This window comes from Rhineura floridana, chromosome 4 (genome assembly GCF_030035675.1).
Source record: "Rhineura floridana isolate rRhiFlo1 chromosome 4, rRhiFlo1.hap2, whole genome shotgun sequence".
Lineage (NCBI taxonomy): Eukaryota > Metazoa > Chordata > Lepidosauria > Squamata > Rhineuridae > Rhineura > Rhineura floridana.
The window spans coordinates 14,537,140-14,561,865 of NC_084483.1; the positions used below are offsets into that span (position 1 = coordinate 14,537,140).

At 41.5% G+C, this 24,726-nt stretch overlaps 1 protein-coding gene across 10 annotated transcripts in view; it reads left to right on the top strand.

Annotated features, from left to right (window-relative positions):
- Positions 1-19,542, top strand: part of PLCB1 (phospholipase C beta 1) — a 689,597-nt gene extending 670,055 nt beyond the window's left edge. For 8 of the 10 annotated variants that reach the window (XM_061622530.1, XM_061622537.1, XM_061622539.1 and 5 more), the window contains one exon: positions 16,894-19,542. In XM_061622530.1, coding sequence (XP_061478514.1) covers positions 16,894-17,118 — 225 coding nt within the window. In that variant the 3' untranslated portion in view covers positions 17,119-19,542. The remainder of the gene's footprint in view (positions 1-16,893) is intronic. The other 2 variants (XR_009762119.1, XM_061622531.1) reach the window with 2 other exon arrangements.
- The last annotated feature ends 5,184 nt before the right edge of the window (positions 19,543-24,726 follow it).

The following is a 24,726-nucleotide window of genomic DNA, read 5'->3' on the forward strand; positions in this document are numbered from 1 at the left end:
CTGTTCCATTGTATTTTATTTTTTAAAAGATTACTTTTCTGAGCTCTGGAAAAAAAGGAAGTTCATCAGAGACAACACGTGGAGGGTCCTTGTTTTGTTCATGACATCATGCAGGTGCCCCATTGCTATTCCAGAGTAAATGCCTAGGGTAGGAGCAGTCGATATGGAAAGAGGGGGAGGAGACTTTTAAAAGCCAGGGAAAATAAAGAATAGAACAGGAGGGAAGGAACACTGGTGGGATTTGAAAATGGAACATCTTCATGAGGTCCTGGGGGCTGGAGGTTGCTCTTATGTGTCCTAAATGGATTGGGACCCAGGTATCCATGGGTCTGCCTACACTCATATCCATCTTCCTGTGATTTAAGATTGTCTGTTAATGCCCTTCTCCCAGTAGTGTAGTGGCAAATTCAGAAGTGTAGGGTTCCTTTATAATACTCATGCTACACCTCCACATAGACACACTTGCTTCTCATTCTCTGTCATCATCTCCATGCTCTGCAGTCCTTCCCATGTGTGCCTTCTCCCATAAAAACAGACATCCCTAGGAACCAATCAGCATGAAAGGGGAGTCTGTTAGCTGCTGAGAAGAGTCTTTTAAATAGTTGACTTACCTCCTTTCACTCTGATTGGCTCCAATCAGCAGGAAAGGACAAGGAAACATGTTAGAAGATTCTTCTCAGTGGCTAACACATTCCTCTTTCATTCTGATTGGCACATAGGACCCTGTTCCCAAAAAAGTAAGGGGTTTAAGATCCCCCGAGACCCTGGACAACTACACCCCTGCCTTCTCATAGTGCTGCCTCCTTCAGAGATGCAAATGCTATGAAATAAGGAGAGGGCCGCATATGTTCTCCCCAAAGAGGCTCACCTGGCTAGCACCAACATCACCATCATTTAAGTGCCAGGCAAAGCCAATTTTATTCGCCCAGGCATTTTTAAGTATGGTTTATCTGTGCACTTTTGGTTTTATTTCTGTGTTTACAGTTTGAGGGGTGTGTTTTTAAGTGTTGCATTACTGTGAACTGCTCTGGAATAGTATTTTTGATGCAGGCCGGTATGTACATCTTTTAAATTCAAATAAATATAAAAACCATAGCCGTCCATGCTTAATGCCCTTCTCTAAAAGCAAACCTATGATGCCATTACATCTGTTTATTCACCTGGCTCTTTGTATGTGTGTTAAAACTCAGACTCAATGCTTACTTATAAATCTTTTAATTTATAAAATCTCTCCATCACCTTTCTGCAAAGACGGCATAGAAATCAAAATGTCCTACAGAGCAGTCTTTGTCATCCCAGGCACATTATTTGGAGAATTCATTATAATGGCTCCCACGATGTTATCAACTGTAAGCAACTGTCCAGTAAACTTCATACAAGAGCAACATTCTGTAAAATACACACATGCACACACGCATTTTTGGCAACTGTCTCTCTTTACCTACCTTTCAGCCAATTTTCTTATTTTATTCATGCCACCAATGTGCCACAAATAGATATCCAATACACTACCCCAGAACCAATGACATCAAAGCCTCCAAATGTGAAACGTGGCCCAGATAGCTCCCCATTGGAGCAAGATGCTGTTAAGAGGTTGGCAGCTAATGGCAGCAGCCTGTATGCCCAACAGAAGAATGCAGCTGTCACAGATCCATCAAAATCAACGATGACAGCTGCAGCTAGTAAAAATCATGCTGAGGCTCTAAATGAAACACCAGCAGTAAATAAAGAACAAGGTGAGAAGAATGTTACACCAACATCAGAATCCAATCCAGAGGAAGAGAAAAATAAAGACATGGTGACAGAACACAAAGGAAAGAAGCAAGCAGAGGCTAAACACGTGACACCAACATCCAATCAAAAGCAGGCTGAGGAAAGGGATGCAAGGAGAGCATCCAGTCAATAGCTGCCTGAAGGTAGAAGGCAGGGGGGGAGAGGCGGGGGGGAGGGGAGAGGTGTGGGGGGCAGGGGGAGAGGCATGAGGGGTGGCGGCAGGGGAATGAGAAGTGAGGCGAGGCAAGGTGAGGCAAGGTGGGGGGCAGCGGCAGAGGCAGCAGCAGGGAAACGTGAGGCGGGGGTGGCAGGAGGTGCAGCAGCGGCGGGGGAACAAGAGGCGAGGCGAGGTGAGGCTAGGAGATGCAATGGCGGAGGCGAGGGAATGAGAGGCGAGGTGAGGTGAGGCAAGGCAAGGTGAGGCGGGGGCAGCAGGAGATGCAGCGGCATCAGCAGGGGAATGAGAGGTGAGGTGAGGTGTGGTGGGGTGGCGGCAGGAGGGGCGGTGGCGGCAGGGGAATGAGAGAAGGTGAGGCAGGGTGGTGGTGGGGCGGCAGGAGGTGTGCCAGCAGCAGCGGGGGAATGAGGGGCGGGGTGGTGGTGGGGCGGCAAGGGGCAGCAGAACATGCTGTGGGGATGGCGGGGGGCACAAGTGGTAGGGGGCGGCAGGACATGCAAGGGGGACGGCAGGAGGTGCAAAGGGGATGTGGGGGAGATGAGCAGCTGGGGGTGGCAGGATGCACAGGGGAGCACGCACGCACGCACACACACACACACATCATCGTCACTCACCTCCACACCTCTTCACTGCCATTTTGCTGCTGCCTTCTCCTCCGTCATCCTTGCCCTGGCTTTTTCCTCCATGGTCTGTTTTTTTTTTCTCTCAGGCGCTCCACAATCCCCTGCCTATTCACCTCTTCCCTCGTGCCTCCTAACACAGAGCACGAGGGAAGGGAGAGGCTGCGCAGAAGTCCTGTGTGAGGCACATGTCTTGTGTCCACCAGTCACAGGAGCTGAAGACTTCCACTTGATCCCACCTCCAAGTAACGTCCAAACCTAACGTGAAAACGTTAAAGTCGCGGCTGAAAAGTAGGGAAATTACTAGTCATTCTATTACTTGCAAAATGTAATGGAATTACCCACTTGTTAGTTTAAAAAGTAGTGAATTACAAGTAACTCGTTATTTCTAACGAGTTACTTCCAAGCTCTGCTTCCGCTCCACCCCCCCCCACTGTTTCTAGTATTCAGCTGTACGGTATGGCAGCTGTACGGGCCTGCACTACAAGTGATTCCAATACCATTGCAGCTGTGTGTTAATGGAGCCTCACACACCATACTCACAGTGAGAGGCTCAAATGTATTTTTTCTACTAGATGTGACTGACCTGATAGCATGAGTCTCCTCCTTTGGATGAATTTTATAGAAAACTAATTCAACATCTTCTCAACTCCCAAAATGATGCAAAACATAACTTTTATTTTTAACAGTTATATGCTTACATAGATATGCATATAATCGGTTGCATCCAGACAAGCAGTGCAACTCTATGCATGTTTACTCAAAAGTAGGACCCACTGTGTCCAATGGAGTTTATTTCCTATGGAAAGATGCATAGGATTACAGCCTACGTTAGTGGCGCTTAGGTTCCATTGAAATCAGTGGAGAAAGTTAGTCATGACTTAAGTCCCGATGATTTCTGTGGGAACTAAGTTTAACTAATCTAACCCAACATGTATAACTACATATATCACATTCAGATCAGTTGAGCACTGCTTTATTTGTGTAATTCTGCACAAATTTTATGAAGCTATTTGAGCTTAGAAATACTGTATAAAAATCTTTAAACTCTCGTATTTTAGTAAAAATAATTTTTTACAACAGACAAGTACAAGTAGCACTATGACTGATGACGCAGTTGGGTCAAAGCCGAAAGGAAGCCCAGAGGCTGATGTGCACAGATGCAAAAGGAGAGTCCGGAGTTGTACAACACACATAATAGGAACATGGAATGTGAGAACCAGGACCCAGGAAAAGTTAGAAATTGTCAAGAAAGAACATTACAATACTTGGCATGAGTCAATTAAAATGAACAGGAATGGGACATTTTCAATCAGGCAACTACAAAATATTTTATGCAGGAAATGAGAAATTAAGAAGAAACGGGGTTGTTTTAATAGTGAGAAGTGATGTAGCGAAAGCAATTAGGAGCTACAATGCAAGGTTTGAGTGAATGATATCAATGAGATTAAACGGGAAACCTATCAACATAACCATCATCTAAGTCTATGCTCCAACGGCAAATGCAGAAGAAGAGGAATTGGAAAGATTTTATGCAGAAGTAGACGAAGAAATTGATCACACACCAAAACAAGATGTGCTGATAATCATGGGGGAGTGGAATGCAAAAGTAGGGAACAGAGAAGAACTAGGAATTGTGTGGAAATGGGGCTTAGGAGATAGAAATGAACCAGGAGAAAGACTTATTGAATTCTGTGAAGCCAATAATTTGTTTCTCGCAAACACATTTTTTGAGCAACTGAAAAGATGACTGTACACATGGACATCACCAGATGGTCAATATAGGAATCAAATTGATTATATAATTGGAAACAGAAGATGGAGAAGTTCCATACTTTCTGCGAAAACAAGACCAGGAGCAGACTGCGGTACAGATCATGAACTGGTAATATCGAAATGAAGAACAAAGCAATCATAATGCCAAAATATGATTTAAATAGCATCCCAGAAGAATATAAAGATCATATAAGGAACAGATTTGAGGCTTTAATCTTAGTTGAAAGAGAACCAGAAGAACTATGGAGTGAAGTCAGAGACGTTATCAGAGAAGAATGCAAAAAGACAGTACCTCTAGTTAAAAAGAGAGAAAGACCTCAATGGATGACTGTTGAAATTCTTAAAATGGTGAAAGAGAGAAGGAAAGCAAAAGCAAAAGGAGCCAGAAACTCAGTTAAATGAACAGCTTAAATGAAACTATACAGCGACCAGTACATAGAGACAAAGAGAACTTTTACAGTAATTATTGTACAGAAATAGAAAAGGACAACAAAAAGGGAAGAACAAGAGCCCTATTCCAAAAGATTAGAGAAATTAAAGGGAAATTTAAACCAAGAGTAGGGATTTTGAATAATCAACAGGGGAACACACTGACTGATCAAGATGAAATAAAAGGAAGATGGAAGCAATACACTGAAGAACTATATAAAAGAGATGCAAGGATGATAGAGTCATTCACGGAGGAACCATATGATGAAGAACCAGAAACTTTAGAATGTGAGGTGAAAGCTGCTCTTAGAATACTTGGAAGAAACAAATCACCAGGAACGGATGGCATACCAATGGAGTTGCTACAAGCTACTGAGACTGAATCTGTCTAAATATTGACAAAAAATTGTCAAGAAATATGGAAAACTAAACAATGGCCCACAGACTGGAAGTGTTCAATATACATCCCAATTCCAAAGAAAGGGAATCCCAAGGAATGCAGTAATTATCGAACTATTGCCTTAATATCCCATGCAAGTAAAGTAATGCTCAAGATTCTACAACAAAGGCTCTTACCATATATGGAGCGAGAAATGCCAGATGTTTAAGCTGGATTTAGAAAGGGAAGAGCACCAGAGATCATATTGCAAACATATGGATAATGGAACGGACCAAGGAATTTCAGAAGGAGATCATCCTGTGCTTTATAGATTACAGCAAAGCCTTTGATTGTGTAGATTATGAAAAACTATGGAATGCTTTAAAAGAAATGGGGTTGCCACAGCATCTAATTGTCCTGATGTGCAACCTATACTCTGGACAAGAGGCTACTGTAAGGACAGAATATGGAGAAACCGTTTGGTTCCCTATTGGAAAGGGTGTGAGACAGGGGTGTGTTTTATCACCCTATTTGTTTAATCTATATGCAGAACATATCATACAGAAATTGGGATTGGACCAAGATGAAGGAGGTTTGAAATTTGGAAGGAGAAATATCAATAATCTAAGATATGCAGGCGATACCATACTACTAGCAGAAACCAGTAATGATTTCAAACAAATGCTGATGAAAGTTAAAGAGGAAAGCATAAAAGCAGGACTACAGCTGAACATCAAGAAGAGTAGAGTAATGACAACAGAAGATTTATGTAACTTTAAAGTTGACAACAAGGACATTGAACTTTTCAAGGATTATCAATACCTTGGCACAGTCATTAACCAAAATAAAGACAATAGTCAAGAAATCAGAAGAAGGCTAGGACTGAGGAGGGCAGCTATGAGAGAACTAGAAAAGGTCCTCAAATGCAAAGATATATCACTGAACACTAAAGCCAGGATCATTCAGGCCATGGTATTCCCGATCTCTATGTATGGATGTGAAAGTTGGACAGTGAAAAAGCGGATAAGAGAAAAATCAACTCATTTGGAGGAGAGCTTTATGTATATCATGGACTGTGAAAAAGACAAATAATTGGGTGTTAGAACAAATTAAACCAAAACTATCAACTAGAAGCTAAAATGATGAAACTGAGGTTATCATACTTTGGACACATCATGAGAAGACATGATTCACTAGAAAAGACAATAATGCTAGGAAAAATAGAAGGGAGTAGAAAAAGAAGAAGGCCAAACAAGAGATGGATTGGTTCCATGAAGGAAGCCACAGACCTGAACTTACAAGATCTGAACAGGGTGGTTCATGACAGATGCTCTTGGAGGTCACTGATTCATAGGGTCGCCATAAGTCGTAATCGACTTGAAGGCACATAACAAGAAGAGAGCCAGTGTGATGTAGTTGTTAAGGCAGCCTTTCCCAACCAGTGTGCCTCCAGATGTTGTTGGACCACAACTCCCATCAGCCTCAGCAAGCATTGCCAATGGTCAGGAAAGATGGGAATTGTGGTCCAACAACATCTGGAGGCACACTGGCTGGGAAAGGCTGGGTTGAGGTGTTGGACTATGACCTGGGAGACCAGGGTTTGAATCCCCACACAGCCATGCAGCTTACTGGGTGACCTTGGGCCAATCACTGCCTCTGAGCCTCAGAGGAAGGCAATGGTAAACCCCTTCTGAATACCGCTCACCATGAAAATCCTATTCATAGGGTCACCATAACTCGGAATCGACTTGAAGGCAGTCCAGCATCATCATCACCAACAAGAACAAAAACTAATTACTTTAAGATTGACTGTCATCATCCTTAGTTCTGTCTCTGTTCTTTGGAGTACTATTTTACTGCTTTTTTAAAAAAAAAAGTGACTATCCAGCCTGAGGAAGATTTTTCTATAAGTCAATTAGAGATGGGCGAGCCACCCGTGACTCTTATTGGATTTAATCCAGGATGGAAAAGACTTTGGGGTATTGTAATGCTCACCTCTTCTTTGAAACAAGCATTACGTGCCCCTGAAGCTTGTATCTGGCCTAAGCACAGCAAGCACCACTGGCATCTCTAAACCCAAGAGCTTGCATACTGTGCTTTGAGCACCACTTTGCCCTATTAAAATTGAACATTTCCTTTGTTCTGTTATCTGTTTTGTTGCATGGACACATCTTCCATAAATCTTCATTCATTGCGTGCTGGTTTTACCTGAAGACAAGTGTAGTTTCGGGGAGAGGTACAGTCTTCAAGATGTTTATCCTCCACAAGTTATGCCAAGGCCTTTTTATTCTTTTGCGCTGAGGTGGATACATGCCTGCTTCCTATTAAGAGTTGCTGGCTAAGTCAATTGATGCTTGACTTCTGTTCCTCATTTGGTTTCAGTGTGGTGCCATGTACTTTGCACAGTTCATATGCATTACAAAATGGTACTTTGTTCTGTTCTTTTGTCAAATTAATGAAATAAATCAAGACTCTGGGAATGAAAAGGTGCTGGGAAAAATATGATTACTCTCTGCGTTTCTTAACTGGCTTGTTAAGCAAGGGTCAAGGATACTGTACATTTTTTCAGTACATTTTGCCAGTTGCATCAATAAGCTTTCCAAATCATCTGTTATAAAGTTGCTTTGGGCATATGCATTTTGGGTTGGGAAGCAGGGACATATATTTTAAATGTTTCCGGACAGAGTAAAGAATAGCTTTTAACAATCTTTTTCAGTTCAACACGTCTAATTCTTATCCAGAAACTAACCTAATCAGCAACTCATTAATTCTGAATGTGGAACACCTTCTTCCCACAACTTTCCTTGGTCTTATTACACCCAGTGTCTAATTTTATTATTAGATGGACTATAGTGGGTGTAGATACAGGGTGTCATTTCACTTCATCAGCACTAGCAAAAACTATGCCTAGCTGAAAAGCAGCTTTGAGGTACTTCACCTAATGTAGACAAGCCAAGTCTGGCTCCACTGGGGTCATCCAGTGTCTCAGTTCTACCACTTTAGATTGTAGGTGAAGGTTTACATTAATTATATAATTAATTATACCCTTGCATACAATATGTTTCTGATACCATAGCTGAGTTAATATTAGGACAAAATCCAATTTTTGAATTGGTAGAAGCACTGGACAGAGCTGCATGTTTTGAGAGCTTGCTCTTTTTCTGAAATCTGAACAGATTCTATCATCTTTGCTTATCTATAATTTATTTGTTACATTTATACTCCGCCTTTCTTCTCATCATAGAAACCCAAGGCGGCTTATATATGGTTCCCAGGCGGTCTCCCATCCAGGCACTGACCAGACCTGACCTTGCTTAGCTTCAGCAGGGAGCTGGCCTCATGTGCCTTCAGTTTGCTATCACATGTCTTTACAATGAGTACTAGAATTTGAAGGCATGATCTGCCAAAGCTAAGCACTATAATAAGTTCTCTTCAAATTCAGTGGGAGACATTTCTGTGTCGTAACTATTCCACTGTAATCAATGGGACTTAAACAGCTTACAATAGACTGGATTATGCTTCTACACATTTTTTTTTCTGAAAGGTGGGATTCTCAGGGTTCTATTAATAGCTAAGGGATTACCCAAAAAAGCTGACGTTTGGAATTGCAGCAAAACTAGTGCAGTAGAAAATCCATCTATTCCTTATTTACAGCTGTTTAAATATGTGGGAGTTCTCTTGGCACAACAGCTAACAGTTCAATAGGATATATGCAACAAGCCTTCAGTAGATAATGAGTCAGGATTGTTTCGCAGCCCACCTGTTATTTCTTGACCAAATGAGGATGAAAATATAAGTTAGGTGTGCATGTTAATGTTATATAACTAAAGGGCTTTTGGTGTCACCCATGTTAGTTCTGGCTTAGCTGCTGTCATTGCTATTTAACTTTGGTTTGTTCTCACAGGTGGTGTGTTTACAAGGTGTCATAAATAGGATCCTGATCATGTCAACCTTATAATCTGTGGTTGCTGTGTATCTGTTAAACTGGAAGACACTGTGTCAAAAGTCAAGGCAAGGTATAATCAGTGTCTTGCAGAGAAGAATTCGTTCCCACCATTCCCTTTTCTCAATATTATTTGTGAGCCTTCTTTTTCCTGTAACTCTATTGTGCAGAATAGAATGTGATGCGAAAATGTGGAGAATCATAGTGGAGAGGTAGAACTGAGAAGAAGCCATGGCTGAAAAGAACTGGAGGAATGACTTCAAGAGCAGATCTATTCAATGAACAAAAAGCAGCTAGTTTAAGATCAGATCTAAGGCTATCTCATGTTATCTCAAGCTGCACACTCACAATTTGTAACATTGCACAGCATCAACAGGGCATCAGCCTTAGTTTCCAATTCCACAACTTAGGCGTCAATCCAATGTATGTCTACTCAGAAGTAAGCGCAATTGAGTTCAATTGGACTTACTCCCAGGTAAGTGTGTATTGAATAGCAGCCTTAGTGGATCTTGAACCAACATGAGATTGCCTTATTGGGGTCTGAAACTGACAGGAGTTTTTTGATCATTGAAGTTCTCTAGTTTTGGAAATCAAATAATACTAGATTTTGTTAAAACATGCTGTTTCTGTGTCAGGGGATTGGGGTGATGTGTCTGCATCTCAGGGGAGTTGCAGGGTGAATGTCTGTGGGGGCATTGTCAGGGGTTGCAGGTGGGGGGGCTGTGGGGATTTTTTGTGCCTGTGTGTTCATAGGGTTGTGGAAGGTGTCTGCATGGGTGGGGTTCCAGGTTGTTGGGTTGTGCTGGGGTGTGTGTGATTGTGGAGGGGTGGGAGGGGTTTTAATGAGAGATGGGGAGTTGTAGTGTAGGGTTCATGTGTGTTTGTTGGGGTGGCTCCCCACAAAGATTTCTCAGGTTTCCAGATGTGCCCATGGGCTCAAACGCTTGGCAACTCCTTCATCTGACCACTCCACCATACTGTCTTGCTCCCTAACTAAAGGAATAGGCATTGCACATATGATTAGGTGACTCCTTCACTGAAGTCCTGGCAAATTTTCATTGCAAAATTTAAAATGTGTGCTTGGCCGGTCGTTGGTGCCATAGGCTTTTATGGGGCAGGAAACCCGTAATAACTTTTACATCGCTGATCAGAAATTCATCAAACCAATGAAAGCATGTCTTCCCCAACAACAGGGCTGTGGAGTCGGAGTCGTGGAGTCGGAGTCGGAAACAATTTTGGGTGGAGTCGGAGTCGGTAGAAATGTACCGACTCTGACTCTGGCTTCCAAATAAATTTTGATTGATAAATTTTTTAAAATATAAATTCAAAATGTCAAAGAAGCTACCCATGAAGTCAGCTGTAGTTGAGCATTTCACCATAACTCAAGATGGAAAACATTTTGTGTGTCAGTGTATGACACAGGACCCAGATGAAGACAAATGCTGTGATGCCAAGATCAGCGCATATTCAGGCAGCGATAAAAATGCTCCCATGAGAGCTTCCAATTTAAAAAGACATTTACAGCCCTTTCCAGGGCTGTGGAGTTGGAAGCAATTTTGGGTGGAGTCAGAGTCGGAGTTGGACAGTAGAAAAATAGAGGAGTCGGAGTTGGAGTCGAAGGTTTGGCGTACTGACTCCACAGCCCTGCTCAACAAGACTGAATAAAGTAGATCAGTAGTTTTCTCCAAATTTGGAAAGAAATATATGACATCTGTATAAAAATTGCAGTAAAAACGGTTAATGTGTCTTTCAGCCCTTTTCAGCTTGCTTTTCCTGTGGCACGTTATACTGTAGTTCTCATCAGGCAGAGCATGCATGCCAAGTTTCAAGTTACTAGCTGAACAGGTTTCATTTTTATAAGCTGCAGAACTTTTAGGCTTATAATGAGAATATTTTTTTCTTCTTTTTGCTATTTACATTAACCAATGAAGCATTCCCATGCCCCTTTTATTTTGGAATTACTGCTTTGCAAAGAATTACTCTAGCTTTTTTTAACTCCAGATATAGTGAAAATAAATACCTTTACAGTACAGTCCCGTACATCTCTACTCAGACATGTCCCATTGAGTTCAATGGGACATTCTCAGGTAAGTGGGCATAGGATTGGAGCCTTTACCTCTGAGGCACCATATTGGCACATATATAATTTTGCTTCTCACCTTCACATCTCCAGTTGCATCTTCTATCTACAAAGTTTGAATCGCACCTGCTCTAAAGTGGATACCTCTGCAATGCAGAAAAGATGCCAATTGCTTTTCAATTATGAACAGAAAATCTTGGCACTTCTAATACTGGATCATCATTATAGATAGGTTGTCAGTTAAGCAAATATTGTAAGCTGCTATGCCTCAGGGTCACCACTGTAATATTACAATGGGGGCTTGAGCCATCTCACTGTTCCTTTGAACTTTAGCTGTCTGGCTCCTATTTAGAGATTGGTATGTGAATGGCATACGCTGGCCAACAATTACAGTGCTACTGTTTACTCCCTTCTCTACTGAAATCAACAGCATGTCCTAGGCCTTGTGTGCTGACTGTGGGAATATTCACAAACTTTCCATAACATTTCAGCAGCTGAGCTGATGGTTTGTGTTCAATATGGGGAAAGGACTCCCAAAACTTCATCAAACAAACGTGAAAGATTTGTCACCACATCTAGTATAGGTCTGAAACAAAATTTTCACTGGAAACTTTTGATTAAAGAGTCCCTCCGAAAGGAATATATAAAATAGCCTTCCTTTTTCAGGGTAGTTACAGAAAATGTGCAGTAACATCAGCCTAGTTGTGATGTGGGAGACTTAGCTGAAATGAACTCCAGGCACAGATGTATAATATTAAAATAGTGTTTATTTAAGGAAATCACCGTTCATGTGGCATGAAAAGATCAAAAAGACAGAAAGGGAGAAAATGTTTTTTAAAAGATAACAAAACAGGCTTCTTATGAGGGCAGGATGCTAACCCCTTATGGTCCCCTGCAGAGTTGGGGGGGGGGTTCAGGAACTTTTGTGAGGCAGGATGAAAGCCATGTGACTTTGAGGTATGGGAATGCTTTAAGAGGTGGCCTGAGGGCTTCCCTGTATTTTTTTTTTTACTTTAAAACAGCTAAGATGCAACTCCAATTGGCAGCTTAGCAACTTGACTGCTCAGTTCTTGCAAATGGGGCAAGAACATCCCTGAGGAAAATGAAACCCATACCTAGAAATGCCTCTTGGAATGCTATGTCATCGTGTAATGTTCCCAAGGGCATTCTAGTCTCATCTGCAAAGTGTTTGGCAGCTGAGCTGCTGAGTTTAACAGGAAAAAATGGGAGAAACGTCTTAGACCACTTTGTAATTGTAAGTATCCTCACCCACTCAAATGTTCTTCCCCATCTGAATGTTTGCTGCCATCCCAACTTTGGGAAGGTTCAAGCACGCAGGCCACACTCACAGCATACATTTATTTCACTATTCCTGCACTTTAAATAGTCATGGCTTCTCCGAAAGAATCCTGGGAAGTGTAGCTTGTGAAAGGTGCTGAGAGTTGTTAAAAGACCCCTATTCCCCTCCCCAGAGTGATTTCACCGTCAGTCCCTCTTCCCAGGGAACTCTGTCAATTCACACTTATCTGAAATTGTCAGTGCAGTTGTCCAACCAAGCATTTACAAAAACACATGTATTAGGGGGACATGTGCATAAGAATGAACATATTCCTGAAAATAACACAACGTGTTATATTAGGAGAAATTTCTTGTAAAAATGTACACATTATTCAAGGCTGCATATAAATGTGTTCGGAGAAATTTGCACTACAATGCTGAAGAATTTTCATGAGGAAAAATATCACAAACTGCTGTAGAAATGTGGAGAACTGAATTTAAGATTGGAAAAATGAGGAATGGAGAGAACCAAAGTTGACAGATCTTTCCATCCCTAATTAGGAGTAGCGTACTTCTGGACATCAGCCAAGCTCTGCCAGCCACAACTAGTAGGGGAAAAGATGGATGTGTCCCAGAGTTGATGATGTCATTCTAAGTTCAGTTTTATAGGAAATTGAAATTAAGCACTTATGAAGCTTCTCACAACACAGACTGTCAGGATGTCAAACATTATTTTACCTATTCACAAATCATTGACAGGAAAAAGCGATGCCTCTCAAACACTCCCAACTCAATTAGCATCATTTAGCTAAAAGGAAAAGGAGTAATGGGGTGGGGAATTCAGGGTTGTCGGCTGCTGTCACATACACATTTCTTAATCCAACAGGGAGATAGAAAAATAGGTGTTATGGCTTAGAGTTCATTTCTGGGTCCAATTCAAGGGTCGTCATGCTAGTGTAAAGCCCTAAATGGCCTAGGCCTCAAATATCTGGAAGATTGCCTCCTTCCCTATTTATTTATTTAATTTCTATCCCACCCTTCCTCCCAGAAGGCACCCATGGTGGCAAACAAGGGACAAAACTCTAAAAATATCTTAAAACACTTTAACAACAAAACATCTTTTTATAAAAAAAAACCTACAGACCCTCTTGGGTGCTGAGATCAGTAGAGAGGGCTCTTGTGGTAATTCTGCTGCCCTCAAACATTCAGCCTCTGTGGCAGCCCCTAAATTGTGGAGTTCCCTCCTCACAGAGGTGTGTCTGGCACCTTCAGGATACAGTTTTTATTGTATGCTGAAGATGCACCTCTTTACCCTGGCCTTTGACACTGGGGTGTGTGTATTTTTAACTGTTGTAACCTGCCCTGGGACCTACTGGTAATGGGCAGGTAACAAATTATTATCAGAAGAATTTGGGCATATTCAAAATTCAGCTAATTTCCCTTGAGCTAGGGGAAGGCTAATTTTGCTCAAGTGAAGTCAGACGCTCTACACCCCATAGTTCCTGAGGTTTCAAACACTTCAGCAGGCACTTACTTGGGTTTCCTCTTCTGTCACGCCGCATCTGATTTCAGGTTAAATTAGCAAAACTACTGAGTTCTACATATGTGCTTTAATTGTGAAACTTGTTTAGTGTTTTATTTATTTAGCACTACCTCTATATCCCACCTTTCTTCCAAGGAGCTCAAGGTGGCATACATTGTTTTTCCCCTCCTCATGTTATCCTCACCGGTAGATTGGGTTAAAGGACATTGACTGACACAAGGTTGCCCAATGAGCTTCATGGCCGAGTGGGGTTTTGAACCTGGATGTCCCTACTCCTAGTCCAATCGTGTACAAATATTGCCCCAAAGAGTTAATAGTTCTAACTTTGACTTGCACATATAGATGTTTTTACCTAGTTGCTGTTGACAGATTTACATAAATTAGATCTGGAAACTTTAGTTCGTAGGATATTTTGCTATCTCTTGAATTTTTTAGTACGCAAATTTTAAACAGCAAGGCTGAGACAAAAGGCAAATCTTTTCCAGGTTGTTTTGGTTTTGTTGCAATACTGTAATAAGAGAGATAACCTTTGTTCAAGATCTTGCATATTCATTATTTCAAAAGGCTCCTGTTGCCAAACTTAATTAAATGTAATTGCTCAGTTGACCAGGTAAAAAGCAAATGATAATCATTTTTAACCTGCAATCCTCTGCATGTTTCCTCAGAATTAAGTCCTTGTGTGCTCAGTGGGACTTACAGGAAAGAATGTATTAGAATGCAGCCTTAATGTTTGTGCTTAGCATCTAAAAGTGTCTTACCTTGGTTCAGAAGGGGTCCCTGCAGTCACAATTGCAGTCATTGGTGCTTCTCCACACACACCCCATCTCCCAGACTACCTCATATTTATCATGGAAAGTCAGCAATATTTTGCTGGTCCTGATAATATCTTACGACCACAGATTTCTCTGCAGTCACTTGTACCTTGCATGTTATCTTATCTCAAGTCAAAAGAGAGAGCAGAGCCTCTATTTTCCTCTCTTTCATTCATTTGGGGGGGGGGTCTGATTTACTCTCTGAACAAATCAGCTCCTGAATCTAGTTAAGGACACCCTCAAATAATAACTAATGGTTAGTTAGAAATCACAACTCTAGTTGTTTTCTCCTCTCCTGGCAACCTTCCCTGAACCCATCTTCTCCCAACATTTGGGGTTATACTTTCCCTCTGGATTTTGTTTTGGTGGGCTGGTTGTTTGTTGAGTGTGGATGCCAGTGTGTGTGTTTTAAACAATCCAGCCGTTACACCGGGCAAGATTGCTGTGGTTCTGCAACGCTTCCCTCTCAATTACTCTCCGCCTTTTGCTTACTTGTTTGTAGAGCCTTCTGTCTCACACACAAACGTACAGAGAGAGAGAGAGAGAGAGAAAGAGAGAAAATGAGTTTAAAATGGCATGGCTAGTCCTACAAAGCTTGCTAGCAGACCTTGCTGAGAGGGTTCTGAAAGTACGTGGGATGAAAGCAACATCCTTTAACTCTGGCTCTGGGCAGACCTCTGGCCCCCAATCCTTTTGTTTGTGTGTGTGGCTTGTGTCTATTAGCTACTAAGAGAAAAAGAGGGGAGGGCACAAATGGACAGCCCATTGCATCTGCCTTGCCCAGCATCTTCCAATGTGAGCAAGTAGTTGCTTGCTTTTTTTTAACTGCTTCCCTCCCAGGAGACAAGTGGGAACCTGCTTGTAGTAATTTATGATGGAGGGTAAGGAGGGAGATGAGATTGGCAGAAGCATCTAGGAAGCCTCTCAGTCAATGCCAATGTATTAATATGACTGTGGGTGACAGGAGGAAGACTGAGCTATGGCTTTGGGTTTGGGGGATTCAGAATCTTGGGAGGGTGCCACCCCACTTGACCCAACAGAGAAGCTTCCCCTGTTGTATGGAGTACCTTATCTCAGGCTGTGAGCACACTAGTCGCCCACAGCAAAGTGTTTCCATTGGCCACACTGGAGGGGGAATGAACTGATCTGCCAATCAGTTGTGAAATCTCTTTGAAGTGAATTTTAAAAGAAACGCACTCGAGCTGATTCCACCAGGTTTTACAGTAAAAGGGGGGACTGACTAGCGTTGTGTGTCCCCATTTCAGAAAAGAAAGGTGAAGACACACTGGGACTGGCAGAACAAAACCACCCTCAGACAAAACCACCAAAGAAAAAACTCATCTTGGTTGTTAGGAAGAATAGACTCCTTTCCTCTTTAGAACTTCAGAGATTCCAAGGACTAGAAAACGAAACAGAAGCAGGAAATGTGCACTAAAAGGGTGGGGAAAACAGCAGCTCTTTCAGACCCCAGAAAACACTTTGCTTGATGTCTGGAAAATTCACTCCTCAGTCACAGTTCTGACTTGGCTAAAAATGCTGGCTTATCTCACAGAAATTGCTTAGAACGATGCTTGCACATTTTGCTTTATAACTTTCCTTCTAGTAGGGCTAGAGGTTTTTTTTTTTTTAAGTCAAGAGTCTGGGGCCCCTTGCAAGCATGGGCCCTGGTGCACTTGCACCATTTGCACTATTTTCAGTCTGGCCATGTCTGCTGGCTATCATGCACTTCTCGCAGATGCCTCCAGCATGAAGTTTCCCTCAACGTGCCTCTCTGAGTGACTATGTCATCATGTATTGTCATTCAACGGGATATTCTGGGAGGAAAGTATGGTCATCATGGGTGGCTGACATTTCTCCTCATCAGTTGCTCAAGAATGCCCCTCCTCAAGAGGAGTGCAATGCAATCAGCTATAAATTTGCCCTCACCCCCTTAATTAACTGCCAGGAAAAAAATATCAAAATCCCTCCGTTTCACTACACATGAATGGAGGTCAATCATCATTTTTCCCCATTGCTTGAGGAACACAGATGGTCAGTCATTGCCTATTGTGTTATTTATGATAGTATTGGTGTTATTTCCAGTTACAGGCCGAACTCGATCAAGAATACCAAGACAAATTCAAAAGACTCCCATTGGAAATTCTGGAATTTGTTCAAGAAGCAATGAAAGGCAAAATTAGTGAAGATGGAGATCACAGCTCTACCACTTCTTCCCTGGCATCTGATGGTGGAAAAATGAACCATAAACCACAGCAAAATGAGGAGCTGGAAGATAATCCAGGAAAAGTGTTTGATACTCCCCTTTAACAACTCCTGCAAGGTCACATATCTAAATTACCATGGCACAGCAAGTCCCCACCTTGTTCCCCAGATACTCTCCTCTTGTGAATGGGCAGCTTCAGATACAGAAGACATCTGTAGGGACAGTGCATATTTCTAAAAGGAGCGGTTGGTGAGGAAATTATATGTTGCTTGTAAGCCTTCTTTGTTTTGTTAGCTTTTGAGGGTGGATTACTAGTCCACTTTTACATGGGTAATTTTCAAGCCACGTGCAATCTGGAGCTCTCTGTGGGGACCAGCGTGTTTCGTGAAGGTAAATGTACATAGACCTCCCTGTGAAGTAGCAATGAGAAAAAATATTCCAAACGTTGTCATAAAAATCTTTTATCATTTATTTCCTCCTTTGCACCTTGAAAGCTTGTATCATCTTAATAATTGCACTGAGCTTTTCTTTTGTTTCCTTTTGTTTGCAAACACCAGTAACTTGAGTTGTTGACGATTATCTGCTTTGAGGTGTTCTTTTGAAACCGTGCTGACTTGCATAACTTTCTAAGCTGAAATCGCTTCAAGGAGAACGCATGTGCTTGTATATCCTTCATATGTGATATGGATTCACATAGATGAGTATGCACACACATACATAAACCACTATGTATGAGCAGAGGATGCAAGGTCTTGCTGGGAGCCTTCTCTTGTGGCAAAATAAAAAGTTTCAGGGATAAGATCTGATATATCTGATATTTCTGGATCAGTGATAAAAAGTCATCTGGTATCATTACTAAGCAATCATTAAATCACTAGAATATTTTAATGTACTATCGTATATTGTTTTCAGATATAAATTTGTGGATTCAAGAGTATTGTTTTAGTTATTTTTGTTGCATTATGTGACCTGTTATTAAAGTTTTGAACTATATTATCTGACATGCAGACATCTCTTCCATAGTTTTCAAAAATGTATGGTATGCATGTAGGAAATGCCATCTCCAAAATGTATATAAAACTCAGATATTTTAGAGCTAGAACATTTGTGAAAAGGGAAAGAAAATAGGCAGAAGGTTATGGAGAACTTGAGTTCTGATCCTGCAATTTCTTTATACATTCAACCTTAGAAAGGTTACAGCCCATCTTAACATAATAGAATGACTTTGTGGATAATATTGAAACACTAAATTTTGTTCTGACTTTTAATACCTAACAGCATATATGTAGTTTACGTTCCCTCAGGAGTTCAGTAGAAATAAGTTATTTTATTTAAATGTAAGCAATAAATAGAGATCAAATTTAAGTTTCAAGTTAAATGCTGAGTGTACATAGGGAAATAAAACTTTGGCTGAACAGTATTTTTTTCTTCTTAATTTACAACACGCAGGAAGAAATGTTGCACACTGTTTAAGAGTACATTAAAAATGAAATGTACTCTGCTTACATCACCTGGTGTAACTTAGAGGGCCTAACTCAACTGAGGCTTTCCTTTTGATTTTAAGAATATGACTCCTGTCATTTATTCTACTTTTGCACTTTGAAGATCAATATTATTAATCATTAAATACAAAACCTGGAAGGGTCAAAGTTTAATGCTGCATTTTATAAGATTAAGGTTGAATAAATTTGTTTTAAGTTAGAAAGATACAATAATAGTATTCACAACAATTCTATTTCTTTGACATGCTTGTATATTGCAGCTTCAAATAGTCTAGGAGAAATACTGATGAGCTTTTTAATTTATGAAATAAAAGTTAATGGTTTGACAGAGTATATTATCAGCTGTAGTTGGTTTTCAGTACATTTGTATTTGACCATTGACTGTCCTTACTTTTTAAAATATCTGTACAGTGCCCTTTTTTGCAGTTGTAGTTTAGTGTGTAATATTGTATACCTTGCATTGTTCCAACTTACAGTGATATATCATTTACAATTAATATTACTTGAAATAAAGTAAGGTAATGAAAAAGGAGTCTATGATGTCAGAGTCTTGTGCCTTTTATGTATTTGCCTTGTTACGTGTTGAACATGTAGAAATAATATGCTGTGGACATTTCTGCTTTAGAGAATAGAGCTACATTGTATTACACTGAATTCCATCGTACACTTCTGATCTCTTCACCCTACTGAGAATCATTTTCTTTTATTAACTGTAGCTGAATCATAGCTCATAAACGCCAGACATTTTGAATCTTACATGGTTGTAAGAATGGAAAGAGATTTCCTTAAAAGAACTAAAAGCCCAGGGACATAGCTTCCCTTCCTTTCAAACTAATGTTGCTCTTGTACATTCATATAAACACTGTATGTGATTGGCTGATTGGAAATAATGACGTGCTTTATATTAGGAAAATCCTCTCATTTACCATGTATATAATTTGGTTTCTCAATCTTTTAGAGGCATAATACACATTTTGTAAAAACCCTATGCAATTTTGTGGCATGATGTTTCTTCCACTTGTAATTTATGTGCTTTCATCACAGATCTGAATAAAATTTCTAACGCAATATGTATTTTCTCTTTTAATTGGCCAACTTTCGAGCATCTTCGTATCACGGAAAACAACAGTTGTGAAGAAGTGTTTAGTGTGTTCCAGTGTGTGCATTCAATTTATATTTATTTATTATTTGATTTATATCCCACCCTTCCTCCCAGCAGGGGGTACCAATATCACCCAACAGGCCTGACTGCTGCTTCTCGTGAATTTGAAGGTGTACCATATGAAACATGCCCCCAACTCTTCTGTAAGACACAAGACTACTGTGACAAACAACCCTTCAGGGGTTTCTCAGCAAACAAAGTTGATGGAGAAAGGGTTCTGTGCAGATAAAAAGTTTAAAATCCATTGAGGTGTGGAATGGTCTGTCGGTCAGAATCTCCCTCCAAGCTCAGGTGCACTGCAATCTTTAATCATACCCTGAGGAACTAAATGAAGTCATAAAGTGAGGCATGTTTATTAGGGGTGTGCAAAATTCCACTGAGAAATATAGCCAGTCTAAACTGTTTTCACTGCCTTTTAAAGTTAAAGACATAAGCCATGTTCAGGCATTGAAAAGTATACATGCAACGTCAACAGTGTTGGGGTAAGGGGGTGCATTGTCTGGCCCCAACATCCCTGTGTGCTGGCCCTGCTTCTTCCTGTCCCAGCCTTTTGTGCACTGAGCATGAAGATCCACAGGGAGAGTCTAATCATGTTAATCAGAATCCTCCTTGCAATTGCTCAGTCAGGGCTCCTGATCAAAAGGTGGATTCTGTTCTCATCCACCTGAACACATTCAGAATCTCCTGTGCTCAATACACAAAAGGTTGGGAAAGGAAGGGGGATACACACAGGGTTGTTACTGACAAGGCTGACCCATATGCTCCTACATAGTTTGAGCCCTCATGTGGTCCACTGAAGAGGGCTATTATGCTGACCCACATTTCTGTTTTAGCTATTCATATTGTCATTTAGCACCAACCACACAATTGTTAACTTTAAAGGTTGGCTTTGCAATCGTGACTAAATCTAAATGCTACAGTGAGTGGGAGTAATTGCCTAATATTGCAGCAGCCTTGCTGGGTCAGACAAATAGCCCAGCTAGTAGTGGCCAAACAGATGCCACTGTAAACCCCACAAGCAGGGCTAGAAAGCAATAGCCTTTCAATGCCATTTACCTACCAGCACCTGGTATTCAGAGGTGTATTGCATCTGGACATTCTGTTCACCCGTCATAATTGTTGATAGACCTACTTTCCATGAATGAGTCTACTCCCCTGTTAGAGCCATCTATGCCAGTGCTCATCAACGTACTTTGTAGAAGAGAACTGCGTAAGTTAACTATATGTTGTGTAACACACTTTCCTCTGTTTGTCCTGAAGCTTCTACAAATATGGGATGTAATAAAATGAATTATTTTTCTCAACTAGCCTAGATATTTATACCCTATGACAAGAGCCCGTGGTGTAAGTGGGCTGGGCCTTTGATCTGAAAAGATATATTTTCCCCTGTGCCAGCCATGCATGAATCCCCTAGGAGAGGAATTATGGCTGGATAACGGAGCAAACCTTTTCATTCATGGCATTTTATCGTTCTTCATCTTTTAATCTGATGTACTGCCTAGACACAGAAAACAAATATCCAAGTATTTTCTGCTATGATTGGATTACCCCTGGGGAAAACAAAGCAATTCTAGAACCTACTTCATGTTACACAATACATTTTCTTTAAAATAACATGCCCCATAGTTCTAACAGAAGCATAACCAAGTCTTCATGCATCATTCTGGTGGCAGATATAAGAATTAGAGCTCTTACTGCCACAATAATTGACAGAATACTATCATATTCTTCAGTCATTGCAGCAATAAAGGATTAGCAAAATACCTGTGCAATTTCATATGCAAAGAAACCTGAGATCATGAGATGATACGCCCCTGCTCACCGTTTAATGTTTACGTCCTTGTGATAGCCACAATAACACAGACTTTATCTCTCTTCTCTTCCCCTAAAGCGGGGATGGAGAAACTGGCCCTCCAGATGATATTGGACTACAACTCCCATCATCCCTGACCATTGGCCATGCTGGGGAGCCACAGGTTTCCCACCCTTGATATAAAGGAACCATTAGCAATTGCCAGAATGAACAACTGAACCAAGTCTTTATCTTGTTTTTCCAGATGATTTACTTTGATTCCATTGTGTGGATTTATATTATAGGAGATCTATTACAACAGAACTGCTGATCACCTGATTTTGTTATTAGTGGTGTCCAAGGGAACCAGTACTGAGGCTGATACCCTATATGTGGGGTGATTAATGAGCAGATTTGGGGCCTGATCCATCCCCTGAATATTTTTTTCTGCTCCCCACAGACCATACCAATTTTGGTGTCAATAACAAAAAACAAACAAACCCCAAAGTAGGCATAACACTGAGCCCAGCACCATGATATTGGTGTAAATCATATGAGCAGAGGCAGTTATAACACCCTTCCTCAACTGTTTTGTGTGGATTAGCTGAAGATTAGCAGAGGCTCTGTGTGCACACGCTGGACAACGGCTGGAGTGCAAGTGGCAAAAGACTTGCTGTGAGGCTGATCGGACACAAGTAAAACATCATAACCGTGCCTACTGTGTGGCGGTGAGGGCAGCGAAGAAGACCCACTTCTCTGCCACCATCGCATCCTTAAGTAGCCATCTGGTGGAGCTTTTCCGTATTGTCAGGGGCCTGTTGACATCAACTCCAGAAAATGGAGTTTAGACCCTTCGGAGGTCCATTGTGAATTGTTTGCAAGGCACTTTGAGGGTAAAGTTGCTCGCCTCCTTAGCAATCTTGATGTCCCATCCACATCTACTGTAGTCTCCAATGAGGTGTCCAGTGCAACATCTGCTGCAACTTCTTGGGAACGGTTTCAGTTGATATGGCCTGATGAGTGGACAAAGTGTTTGCTACGATGCGGCCAGCAACGTGTCCTCTTGACCCTTGCCCTTCTTTGCTTATTAAAGCTTGCCGAGGGGGTTTGACCAAGTGTCCAGGGTGTGGTCAATGCATTGTTGCGGGAGGGAGTGGTTCCAACCACCCTGAAAGAGGCGGTGATCCCACCACTCCTAAAAAAGCCCACCCTGGACCCATTGGTTTGTGACAACTACCACCCAGTCACAAATACCGCCTCCTTAGGGAAGGTGATTGAGAGGGTTGTGGCGCAGCAACTGCAAGTACTCTTGGATAAAACAGATTATCTTGACCAATTCCAATCTGGGTTCAGGCCTGGTTATGGAAGTGAATGAGCCTTGGTTGCTCTGATGGATGACTTTATCGGGAGAAGGACAGGGGGAGTGCACCCTGTTATTCTTGCTTGATATCTTGGCAGCTTTTGATACCATTGACCATGATATCCTTCTATCCAGCTTGGTGAGATGGGTATCGGAGGCACTGATTTAGAGTGGTTTCAATCCTATCTCCAGGGTCATTTCTAGAGAATAGAATTGGGTGATTGTCTTTCGGCCCCCTGGTAGTTGTGCTTTGAGGTGCCACAGGGTACCATCTTGTCCCCCATGCTGTTTAACATCTATATGAAGCCCTTGGGAGTGGTCATCAGGAGATTTGGGGTGAGGTGTCAGCAGTACACTGATGATACCCAGCTCTATTTCTCTGCAACATCTGAATCAGGAGAGGTTGTGCAAGCCCTGAACAGGTGCCTAGACTTGGTGGTGGATGAAAGCCAATAAATTGAGTCTGAATCCTAGCAAGACAGAGGCGCTGTGCGTTGGTGATTCCTGAGTTCAGATACCTGGTCAGTTACCTCCTTTGAATGGGGTTGTACTCCCTCTGAAAGAGGAGGTCCATAGTCTGGGGGTGATCCTGGATCCATCTTTGTCGCTAGAGGCCCAGGTAACCTCAGTGGCTAGGAGTGCCTTTTACCAGTTTCGGCTGGTAGGACAGTTGCGGCTACTTCTGGATTGGGATATCCTGAGCACTGTTGTCCATACACTGGTAACCTCCAGGCTGGATTACTGTAATGCGTTCTATGTGGGGCTGCCCTTGAGGTTGGTCTGGAAACCAGCTGGTGCAAATGTGGTGGCGTGACTACTCACTGGGGCAAGGTATCACCAGCATGTCACCCTGCTGCTGAAAGAATTGCACTGGCTACCTATTAGCTACCGGGCTAAGTTCAAGGTTCTGGTTTTGGTGTATAAAGCCCTATACAGCTTGGGACTAGGATACCTGAAAGACTGTCTTATCCCTTATATACCCAGTCAATCACTGTGCTCTGCAGGTGAAGGTCTCCTGCAAATACCACCTTATCAGGAGGTCTGTTCTGCACAACATAGGAAACTGACTTAATGGCACCTACCCTTTGGAATTCCCTCCCCTTAAATATTAGACAGGTGCTATCTCTGTTATCTTTTTGGCGCCTACAAAAGATCTTCCTATTTCACCAAGCCTTTTAAGTAGAGACCTTATCCCAGTCAGTGTCTGTGTTGGAATTGCTTTTTAATACGTTTTTAAAGTTGTTGTTTTTTAAAAGTTGTTTTTAAAGCTTTTTGGGGGGGAAATATGTTTTTAAAGATGTTTTATTATGTTTTTAAGGATGTTTTGTTGTAATATATTTTAAAGTGTCTTTTTTATGTTTTGGAGAGTTTTTAGTGCTTTTGTTTGCCACCCTGGTCGCCTACTGGGAGGAAGGGCAAGATATAAATTTTAGTAGTAGTAGTAGTAGTAGTAGTAGTAGTAGTAGTATACAATGTGCATATACAACTATGGGGCAGCCACACCTACTTTTGGCAACACCCACTACTACCATAAAACCTCCAAGGGTTGGCCAACAGTGCATGTTGCCCCTAGGTTTAAAAAAAGGATAGCCACTGTGCCCTGTATGGTTAAAAATATAATCTCTACTGAATAAATCTAAAGTTTTAAAGTGTTTTCAGTGTTTTTGTTTGCCGCCCTGGGCTCCTACTGGGAGGAAGGATGGGATATAAATTTAATAAAATAATAAATTGATTGTGTACCTCAGACACTGATACACTTAAAGTGAGTCAGTGTTGATGTTTATAGCCACTCTTCAAATTTGCTTTGTGGCAAATTCCCGTTGGGTTCAGTGAGAATGTGTGTATAGGATTTCAGCCTTAGAATACCCTTTTATTTCTTGTCTTTATCTTTAGCAA